The sequence below is a fragment of the Ziziphus jujuba genome, chromosome 9 (genome assembly GCF_031755915.1).
Source record: "Ziziphus jujuba cultivar Dongzao chromosome 9, ASM3175591v1".
NCBI classification, from domain to species: domain Eukaryota; kingdom Viridiplantae; phylum Streptophyta; class Magnoliopsida; order Rosales; family Rhamnaceae; genus Ziziphus; species Ziziphus jujuba.
In genome coordinates, this window is record NC_083387.1 from 27,545,927 (window position 1) to 27,558,043 (window position 12,117).

General features: G+C 34.1%; 1 protein-coding gene across 1 annotated transcript; it reads left to right on the forward strand.

Moving 5' to 3' along the window:
- Positions 1 to 1,389: 1,389 nt before the first annotated feature.
- LOC125424276 (receptor like protein 27-like) lies at positions 1,390 to 3,969 on the forward strand. The gene has a single exon (XM_060811260.1). It carries the CDS (start codon positions 1,390 to 1,392, stop codon positions 3,967 to 3,969), a length of 2,580 nt encoding a protein of 859 aa, XP_060667243.1.
- The last annotated feature ends 8,148 nt before the right edge of the window (positions 3,970 to 12,117 follow it).

Sequence of the window (12,117 nt, forward strand, 5' to 3'; positions counted from 1 at the left end):
TTGTCATTTGCAATAGGCTACAAATAATATTATACTTTGTTGCTTATTTATCAAAAACCATATGTTGTGATTTCTAAATAATCTTGTGCTTGGGTTGCATATCTGTAATTTTAGAATATATGTGGTAAATTCAATTTTAAGGTCTTATAAATAAATTTAATTTAGGGCAATTGAGATTTTTTTTTTCCTTTTTTTTTTTTTTTTGTTTTTCATTTTAGGGTATTTATTTTATTTTTCCAATATTAACCTACCTCGTTTAAGGTCAAATATGATTTTAGAATTTTGAAAAACCCGATGATAAAGTTGAGTGCAATCTGCGGTGGGAACAATACACACGGCCGTAGACTTTTTTTTTTTCCTTTTTTTTTTTTTCTTTTTTGGGTGAATACATTCAGCCTTGACTTGACTGGACTTCGACTTGTCTGTTCACAATTCCGGCATCGACTAAAATTTTAGTAAAGTCCAAGAACAAAGATGTTGACTTGGAACAAATTTATTACCATTTTTATTTCTTTGTTTCGTATATACTGTATTTAGCCTATTTCGAGGTCATGTCCTGCCTTACCAAGACGGCTGAAACCATTTCATACATTATTTTTAGAACAACAAATATTTTTTTTTTTAAAATTTTGGTTGAAAAAAGAAAAAAGAAAAAATTGTTTCCTCCTAGTATCATAAACATCATAGCAAAGGTCCTATGCAATGTGGTACAGTGGTTTGCGAGCCAATAATAAGGTTTATCAAGATTTGAATCACAACTTTTAAACCTACAGATTTGATGGTTGGTCAGTTTTTTTCCACTAAATTATCATTTTTGATGATTTTAGAATAACATATTCGGTTGTCTTTTGTCAAAACTATAGTTTATCATATTGTGTACTTGTGCCATATTAATGTTATAATTTGCTAGCTTACCCATTTAACAGGACTAATATGCTTTCGAGACTTTTTGGTCAACTCTCAACCCATTTAACATGACTAACATGCTTTCAAGACTTTTTGTTCAACTCTCTACATAAAAAGATGACCCTCCAAAATGTCTCCCCCAGTATGCTCTCAAGACTTTTCGTTCAACTCTCCACATAAAAAGATGACCCTCCAAAATGTCTCCCCCAGTATGCTCTCAAGACTTTTCGTTCAACTCTCCACATAAAAAGATGACCCTCCAACAATTCTCCCCCACCCTTCTCTGTCTTTGTGGTTATACTCTGACTAGTCTATCGTGGACCACGTAACATACCTTAATTTCTATTATCAACTAATTAATCGATTGACAACACCATTTTAGCCCAATATTATACTCAAGACTTTTGTTCCTTGATTCGCCCTATAAAAAGATGGTCTTCAACACCTCACTCCCCCACCCTCCCTTCATTTTACAAAAGTGGCATGGAACTAACTGAGTCGTTGTTCTTCATCTTCACGCAGTCTTTTTTAAAACTCCCATTGCTTCATCTTGCACTAATATTGATTACTTTCTTTTTCTCTTGCGCTCAGCCACTTTGCCATAATGACGAGAGCATTGCCTTATTGCAGTTCAAAGACAGCTTTGTTATTGACAAATTTGCTTCTTATGAATCTGCTGCTCATCCAAAGACAGCATCCTGGGCACAAGAAAAGAACCATGATTCTTGCTTCTGGGACGGTGTCAAGTACGATGAGGAAACCGGGCATGTCATTGCACTTCATCTCAACAGTAGTTGTCTTCATGGTTCTATCAACTCCACCAGCTCTCTTTTCCAACTTTCTCAACTCCAAGTCCTTGACCTTTATGATAATGATTTTAATCAATCTCAAATCCCATCTGCTCTGGCAGATCTTTCAAAATTAACATATCTCGACCTTGAGTGGAGTGGGTTCTCTGGTTCGATTCCTTCATCAATTGGTAAGCTAACTATGCTTACTTATTTGTCCCTTTCACAAAATAAGTTGAACGGTCAAATACCATATGCATTTGGAAATCTTTCAAGATTACTATATCTGGGCCTTGCAGGTTGTAGTTTTTCTGATTTTTTTCCTCCAATAGTTTGTAAGCCAACTAGTGCCACTCATTTATACATTTCAAAAAATTATTATTTGAATGGTCAAATCCCATCTTCTCTTCAAAAACTCACCCAACTCAACTCTTTAGATATTAGTTTAAATAATTTAAGTGGTCAAATTCCACCATGGCTTGGAAACCTGACCCAATTAACTTCCTTGAGTCTTGAAAAAAATAACTTGCAAGGTATCCTGCCAAAATCATTTTCTAGACTCAAGAATCTTGAATATCTTAATCTTGTGTCAAATCATTTAAGTGGAACTGTGGATTTTGACATGTTTCTTGGAATGAAGAATCTCAATCGACTCCAATTATCAGCTAACAAATTGTCAGTGCTGACTACTGATACCAACAGTAGTACAAATGGTACTAGTACTATGCCTCAGTTCTATATTTTAGGATTGGGTTCGTGCAATTTACGTAACTTCCCTGGTTTCTTAAGGTACCAAAACAATCTAATGTTTTTGACACTTGATGGAAACCAAATACATGGTAAAGTTCCCAAGTGGGTATTGAACATAAGCTTAAAAACCATGGCAGTTTTGCAACTTTCTGGAAATTTTTTGACAGGCTTTGACCAACCTCCATTGGCTGTTCTTCCATGGGTTCGTCTTCAGATATTTGATATTTTCGATAACATGCTGGAAGGACCACTCCCGATTCCACCACCATCCACTGTGAACTATAGGGTTAGACGCAACAAACTGAGTGGACAAGTTTCACCAGCATTCTGCAATTTACGTTCCATTAAATATATTGATTTTGGGGATAACAAATTGAGTGGCATGCTTCCAGATTGCTTGGTAAATCTCAGCGATTCACTTTTAGTTCTAAATCTGGTAAATAACTCTTTTGGTGGTAGCATTCCTGAAATCTGCACAGATGGAAGCCAGCTGAGGATGATTGATCTAAGCTATAACAAGTTCGAAGGGCACTTACCACGATCATTGCGTAGCTGTTTGATGCTACAAACTTTGAATCTTGGGAACAATCAATTAGGAGATGAGTTCCCTTCCTGGTTAGGGACACTTCCTGATCTAAGAATACTCATGCTAAGATATAATCAGCTCCAAGGAAACATAGAGAAACCTATTTCCAATTCTGTGTTCTTCCCTAAAATTCGAGTTATCGATTTATCCTATAATGATTTTACAGGTAAGTTGCCATCTGAATACTTCCAAAAATGGAACTCCATGAAAGCTTTTGATGCTACAAATTCATCTTATATGAAAGCAAACTCAAATATCACTGCTAGGACCTCTGCTGACTCCGATGCTTCATGGACCCAATATTATCCAATCTCAATCAAAATAACAATCAAAGGTGTGGATAGGGTTTTTCAAAAGATCCAAGATGTTTTTGTAGTGATTGATTTCTCAAGCAACATGCTTGAAGGAGAGATTCCAGATTCCATTGGGGGCTTACAAGGGATTCGAGTTCTTAACCTCTCCAACAACATTCTTAGTGGCAGCAGACCTTCAACCTTGGGGAACATAACGGTGTTTGAGTCGTTTGATCTTTCTCAAAATGGGCTCCATGGAGAGATCCCTCTTCAACTGAAGCAGCTCACTTTTCTTTCCATCTTCAATGTATCTCGTAACAATCTTACAGGACCTATACCACAAGGAAACCAGTTTGCTACATTTGAAACAAGTTCATATGATGGGAACTTGGGGTTATGTGGTTATCCGTTGGCAACAAAGTGTTGGAATTCTGAGTCCCCAAAATTACCACCACCAGCTTCTGAAGGGAAGGGAGATTCAGAGTTTCCATTTCAATTTGATTGGATAACAATTTTGCCAGGATATGTGGGTGGGCTAGTAGTTGGAATTGTTGGTGGGAATTTCGTTTTTGTGAAGAAGCAGTTGTGGTTTTTGAAGAGGCAAATGAAAAGGAGACCTAGAAGGAGAAGGGGATTTAGAACTTGAAGCAAGGCTGCAAGGATGAAAATAATTGGGTCCTTCACCTGCTGAATCTTGATTGTGTTAGCTGCTACTTATCTTTGTTTAAGTTTTATGCTTGTGTTAATGTTTTTGTTTTGTCATGGTCTGTATGCTTTTTTAAATGTGATTCGCTTTCTATACATAGTTTGTATTTTTTTTCAATGTGGTTTGCTTTCCAATTCATGTTTTGTGTAATAAACAGTTATACTGTTGTGTTTAATGAATTGATGTAGGGTTATTCCCTCTCATTGTGTTAGTGAGAGAGAGAATGAAAACGCATTGTCCTTGAATGGATGATAAATTGATTTGGTAATTAAGGTAATTAAAATTGATGACCCAAAAAAAAATTATTACAATTTGATAAGAGACCTGGTGGGGGTCAATATATGGTAATGGAACAAATGATCAAAACTACTAAAGCATGACGACATAGTAACTAAAAATTACTTTAAAAATTAAATATAAAAATTGTTCTGAAGCCATTTTTGTATCAAATTACTAGTTTATGTAGAAATTAATATAAATAAGCAAACAGAGAAGTGGAAGCAGAGGAAACAGAGGAAGCAGAGAAACAGAAAGTAAAGTTTTGTTTTTCCAGTATGTTTTGAAATTAAGTACTGCACGGATTTCGATTAAGAAGAAAATAATTTAAACTAAAATAAATGTTTCTGATAATATCAAATGTACTCAATCTTCAGTTTCATTAATTTATTTATTTTCCTTTTCTTCCAAATTCATAATTTGCCAGATTTTCTACCAACTTAGGAAAGAAATTTATGTTATGAAGAGGCTCCATGTTGGAGAAGAAGCAAAAAGCCTTATAAGTTTTAAAAATCAACTAATCCATTCCCACAAGTGTTCCATAACAAGCCAAAAACCATATTTACCTACTATATATCCAAAAAAACCTTTATCATTAATTTTGTCCCCCAATTTGGATGTAATTAATTACTTTCCCACATCCATTCCTTTACCACATGTCTTTCTCACTCTCTCTGGCTCTGACTCCCCTTTTCCTGTCACTTTCATTTTTTTTCAAGTTATCACAGCAGCAGTTAATTTTACTTTGAGAGATATACATATATTCTTAATTTCATGCCTTTCAACATCAAAGAGGAGCCCCAATTTACAGATCAGAAAAGCAAACAGCTTTCTTCTCCTCCATTTTCTTGGTGTTAGTTAATTAGTATGGTTCATGAATATCCTGATACTATAGAGAAGATAAGAAGATACAAATTCATTATCATTTATTGTAAGTGGTTAAATTGTTATCTGTACATAAATATTTGATAAAGATTCAAATTAGGTAGTTTGACTATGTTACCCCCCAAAAAACAATATTTTTATTTTATAGGGTTTTGAAAATCAGGTGTAATATCAATTAATGAAAAAAATATATATAAAGATATATATATATATATTTACTGTTTTTGTGAATGGTCAACATGTTTCTTTTCCCATTGAAATATTAATTGCTGACTGAGTACGCACTTGATATTTTTACTTTATTTAATTTTCTTTTTGTTTTTATTTTCCCTTTTTTTTTAATTTATTTGTTGGTATTTTTTGCACAGCTCTTTTATATTAGTTTAAGGGATATAAACTTTGGATAAGCGCAAAGAGAATATATTGAAGAATGAGAAAATGAGGACCTTGTTTTCATTGTGGAATTGTGTGTAAGTTCCTTTTCAGTAACTCATGAACAATTTCTTTTGTTCTTTTCCCCTTGGACAGATTAAACTCTTTTTTATATTCAATCAACATTTTTTTTTTAATTTCTGTGATCATTTCCTCTCTTATTCAAATCTTATTTTCCCACTTTATATAGGATTGAATTCCATAATCTCCTTTAAAAAACAAAAAAAAAAAAGTAAATATTATATGACACCAGATTGAGCATACATGCTGAAAAGTACTCTTTACCTTTATTACTCATATAATTTTTTTCCTTGTAAATCATATTATATTTAATTCGATTTGTATTTGATCATAGACACTCCACTGTGGAGAAATGGGCCACCTGAGAAGCCAGTATTGTGCAATTCTTGTGGATCAAGGTATAGGTTAAGAGGAACTCTTGCAAACTATATTCCAAAGCATTCACTACAATCTCTTCCTACCAAGAAGCAACAAAATATTTCCAATATTAATAATGCAGGTCCTATTGGAAAAAGCAATAATAATAGTTTAGACATGGAAGATACCGTATCAACATCTGTGCCTCATTCAATTAGCTCTGACTCTGATATATCATGCAATGATCATCATGAGCATATTGCCAAATTAGAAGTGGCAGATGATCAACTTTCAGGTTTTACCCTCTTCTTTCTTTCTTTTTTTCTTTTTTTTTTTCCTCTTTCTTTTTCTGATCAATAAATCACAGATAATCAACATAATCATATAAAATTTTAACAAATTGATATAAATTATGATTTAAATTGAAAATTTAAGCACTAATTATGATTTGACTACCGATTAAAGGACAATCTGGTGATAAATCTACTGTCTATCATGTGAAATCTGCATTCTAAATTATGTTGTTTAGAGAGATTTTCTGGCGAAGGGACAATGTTGAAAAGTTATAAAATTAGGGAAGAATGTTGAGATCCAACCTAAAGGGATGAAAAGAGTATTTTATAGCATTGAGCATCAATAGTTTTGACTTATAAACCAGAGTATTTCAGAAACTGTTATGGAGAAAATTTTCCTCATGTCGATTATTTTATAATTATAATTTTGTTTTTATATCATATATGATGGGTCAAGTTTTCATTACATATATATAGGTTGTATTGGCCAACTAGAATTTTGGAATTCTCAAATTCCTTCAAAGAAGAGATCAGATTTGGTATATCATCCATTATCACCAATTGAATGACTCCAAAGGGACCTCTATTGCATTTTGAAATGCTCAGATTTCTCAAATTCCATTCAGATATCCTCATCTATAATGTGAATGAGAAATATTTTCCCCCTCAGTGAAATTGGATTACGAGGGATTCTTCTTACATCACCAATATTTGATGTTAAAACTGATCACCATAAATCAACAAAAGTATGTTCTTCCATGATAGTTGTTGGTTATGTGATTCAAAGAAGTCAAAGCTTGAGTTATTTTTTGCTGCATAGTTGCTATCATCAAAACTACATCATTTCAACCTTATATTGTTAAACAAAACTATGAGTTTTGGCCTGGTGGTTTAAAGAGAAGCTGGCAGTCATGTAAAGGCTTTTCAAGAGTCCTAACAGCAGTAGAGATATGCAGCAACAATTCTACAGCAACTTGTTTTTTGATAAAAGGAAGATTCTTTTTGGTGTAATATCATCTAAGTTCTCTCTTTCTCTTTAGGTTTTCTCTTTTGAATTCTCTTGGGTGAGAGTTGTGAGGTGAGAAAGGTTGTAAAAGGGGATTCTTGGGTATGGTATATGGGTTTTAGATTAGCTTCTAAAACAAAGAAAGAGAACTATATCTGTAAAACACTGTCAGTTATAGTGCATTGAACTCCTTGTGGAGCTCCAAGGACATAGATTCAATCTTGAATCGAACCTCATAAATTCTATGTGTTTTTTATCTATTTTATTGGTTAATTTCTTGAATGTTTGTGCTGCTGAAATTGTAACAGTGGTATCATAGCTTTTTCAATACATCGAAGGATTAGAGGAATTAATTCCTACCTGCAACGTGTTTGATAAAATTCCTAAGAAGCAACTTTATGGGTTCAAAGGTTGAACTTGAAGTATTCAATGGAAAAGGGGATTTTCTTCTCTGGAGGCAAAAGATGAAGGCTATTCTAGTGCAGCAGAGAGTTGCAAAAGCACGGGATAATTCTTTCCCTCCAGAACTGACTAAATCACAGAAAAAAGGATGTGGATGAGAAAGCTTATAGCACCATAATCCTCCATCTTACAGATAGTGTTCTGAGAAAGGTAAATGATTCAAATACTACCTTTTCTCTTTGGAAAAATTAGAATAATTATATTCTGTAAAATCTCTTCCCAACAAAATATATCTTCTAGAAAAATTCTTTAGATTCAAGATGAATCCTTCTAAGGATCTAGATGAGTTTAATAGGTTATGCTTGGATTTAGCAAACTGTAATGAGAAGTTTTCAGATGAGCACCAAGCTGTGATTTTGCTAAATTCAATTTCTGAAAGCTGCAAGGAAGTAAAGAATGTCATTAAATATGGGAGAGAGATTTTAACTATTGAAATTGTAATAAGTTCTTTAAGATCCAAGGAATTAGAGATGAAAATTGAAAAACAAGGACTTATTACTAGAGGCAGGAAAGGTAGCAGAGATTGTGGAAGGTATAATAATAATTGGAGAAGCAAAACTAGAGAGAAGAGCAGATCTAAGTCCATAACAGGAGGAAAAAGATGCTTCTATTATAAAAAAGAATGGTATTTTATATAAGATTGTTACAAAAGGATGAACAAAGAAAGCAGAGAAAATGGAGAAAGATCTGAGAAAGATGGAGATGCCGCTCTAGCCAGCAATGAGAGTGAAATTGGTGATGTTCTTGCTGTATCAACTGATCAAGTAAGTCAAGAATGGATACTAGACTCAGGCTGCACTTTTCACATGTGTCCAAAAGAGGATTGGTTTAGGAATTACAAAAGGATCACTGGTGGACAAGTTCTATTGGGAACCAATATGGCTTGCAATGTGATTGGGATAGGCAATATCTCAAGCAAAATGGCAGATGGAATGGTTAGAATATTGAGCAATGTGAGGCATGTATCGGATTAACAAAGAAATTTTAATTTCTGTTGGGGTATTGGATGAAGCTGAATACTTTTGCAAATCTGAAAATGGACAAATGAAGATTTCAAAGGGAGCTTTGACAGTTATGAAAGGCATCAAGAGGAATGGACTATATGTTCTTCAAGGACAAATAGTAATAGGCTCTACTGCAGCTGCAAGTTTAGAAAATCATGATGAAACACAACTATGGCATAGAAGATTAGGGCATATTAGTGAAAAAGGGATTCAAGTACTGAACAAACAAGGTTTCTTTTGAACAAATAGGATTAGTAAAGTAGAGTTTTCTGAGTATTGCATTTTGGGGAATCAACACAAGTTGAGTTTCAAGCTAAGCTCACACAAATCAACCTCAATCTTGGATAATGCACATGCAGATTTATGCGGACCTTCAACAACACTAACTCATGAAGGTAATAGGTATTTTTTTATCTATTGTTGATGATTTCTCTAGAAAGGTTTGTGTTTTTCTTTTAAAGCATAAAAATGAAGTTTTTACAAAATTTAGAATCTGGCATGCTTTAGTACAAAACCAAACCAGCAAGAAACTCAAAGTTTTAAGAACTAATAATGGTCTTGAGTTTTGCAATTATGAATTTGATAATTTTTGTAGAGAAAATGGCATCTTGAGACACAAAATAGTTTCATATTCCCCTAAACAAAATGGTATTGCTGAGAGGATGAATAGAACCTTATTAGAAAAGGTTAGATGTATGATCACTAGTTCTGGTTTACCAAAGCTTTTTTGGGGTGAGGCTATTATGATAGCAGCATATTTAGTTAATAGATGCCCTTCAAAAGCTATTGAGTTAAAAACTCCAAAAGAAAAGTGGATTAGTCACCCTACAGACTATACAAAGCTGAAAGTTTTTGGATGTGCAGCTTATGTACATCATAATGATGGAAAACTTGAGCCTAGATCTTTAAAATGTATTTTTCTAGGCTATCCTAAGGGAGTTAAAGGATATAGACTATGGGTTAAAGATTGAAAAAAGTTATAAAACAATTACTAGTGGAGATGTTTTGTTTAATGAAGATATAATGCCTTGTTTGAGTGACCAAGTTGCAGATTCTAGTAAAACAACTACTAGAAATACGGTACAATTTAAGGTGGAGCTTTATAACCAGTCAAGAAGTAAAGAAACTCAACAGCCAGTAGGTGAAACAAGTGAATTTCAGTAAGTACAACCACTAGAAGAAGTATATGTACCTTAAAGGGAGACAACGCCTTAACAAAATCAAAGATATGTCATCTCACAGCAGTATAATCCACTACACCACTACTAACTTACCAGAGATAGAGAATGAAGGGTGGTAAGAACCCCAACCAAATTTAATCCTTCTGATTATAATATGTTTGCTTTGGTTTCATATCAGGATCTTTCAAAAAATGAACCACAATCATATACTGAGGCAATAAAAGGTAAACAAGCTAAGCAGTGGCAAAATGCCATGTTAGAGGTGTTAGAATCTCTACATAAGAATCAGACATGGATTTTAGTTCCCAAACCAAAACGTCATAAGTTGGGAGATTACAAATGGATATTCAAGGTGAAAGAGGCTATGACAAATTCAGAACCTATAAGATTTAAAGCTAGAGTTGTGGCCAAGGGATTCACACAAGTAGAAGGTATAGATTACAAGGAAATCTTTTCTTCTGTGATAAAGTATACAACTATTAGAGTAATACTATCTTTGGTAGCTCATTTCAATTGGGAATTGGAGCAGCTAGATATTAAGTCAGCCTTTTTACATGGAGAATTAGATGAGACAATTTATATGAAACAACCTGAATGTTTTGAGGTGAAGAATTCAAAACAGAAGCTGGTTTGCCTATTAAAAAGGTCATTATATGGGCTAAAACAATCCTCGAGGCAATGGTAAAAGAGGTTTGACACATATGTAATTAGAATTGGTTTTAAGAGAAGTAGTTATGATATCTGTTTGTATTACAAAGGTGAAAATATTAATTTTTCAATTTATCTACTTCTATATGTGGATGACATGTTGCTTGCCGGTCAAAGTTTAGAGAATATCAATCAAGTTAAGGAAGTTTTGAAAGCTAAATCGACATGAGTATTAAAAGTAACAGAGGAAAGAATTTGTTATTCTTGAATCAGGAAGATTATATTCGAAAAATCCTTTCTACATTTTCAATTTCAGAATCGAGATCAGTAAGTGTTCCTTTGGCAAATCACTACAAGTTATCTGCAAAGCTTTATCCTAGCCCTAAAGAAGAAAAAGAGGAAATGGCTAACGTTCCATACTCTAGTGCAGTTGTTTTTGTCAGTACACAGATCGTATTTGGCTCATGCGATTAGTGTTTTGAGGAGGTATATGGCTAATCCAGGAAGAGAACATTAGGAAGCTATGAAGTGGCTGTTAAGGTATCTGAAAGGAATTTCAAATTTTGGTTTAGTATTTAATCATTGCAAGATGGTATGGCACTTAAAGGCTAAGTAGGTGCTGATTATGGAGGAGATAGAGATAGACGAAAATCTACTTCAGCTTATATATTTACTGTATGTGACAATTGTGTTAGTTGGAAATCACAATTACAATCTCAGGTAGCTCTCTCCACAGTTAAGGCTGAAAATGTTGCAACAACAGCAGCTATGAAAGAAGCACTTTGGTTGAAAGGCATGTTAGAAGAGTTAAAGTTGTTGGAGCAAAAGGTAATGGTTTATTCAAATAGTCAGAGTTTTATTCAACTTTGTAATAATCCAATTTTTCATGAGAAGACTAAGCATATTTGTAACACCCCATCCCAAAGTACAACGGAAAATTTCCAACTTTGACCGAGGTTGATCGTTGACCGTTGTCTTTGACTTTGACTGTTGACCAAGGGGTCAAAAGTTGACTTTTTGACTCGAATGGAATTCTAGGTTGACTGAGGTACCGTTATGAAGTACACGTTGGCACGAGTTCGTAGACTAGTAGCACGTTGAAAATAGAGCTACAGTTTGAAAGTTATGGGCAAAACAAGTCGAGATTTAAACTGTCCAAAAGGTGCCGGGAGTTGACTTTTTATGGTTGTATAATTTTATTTTGACTTTTGTATGGTTGTAAAGTACTCATCGATACGAGTTCATAGACAAGTGGCACGCTTAAATTGGACATCGGGTTAAAAAGTTATGGACATGTGAAGTTTTCCGAATATCGTAATATTTTATTATATCTGGCTTAGTGAACGGTGATACCACATGTCGACATCTGAGAGGTCCACGTGGGTGAACAGTGTCACCCACGGTGGCTTTTATTTTGGCAAAACAGGAGGGGGGGAGAGAGAAAGAGAGAAAGAGAGAAAGGAGAGAGAGAGAGGGAGAGAGAAAACCACCGGCCGCCGAAGTTGTCAATTTTTTCGGCCGAA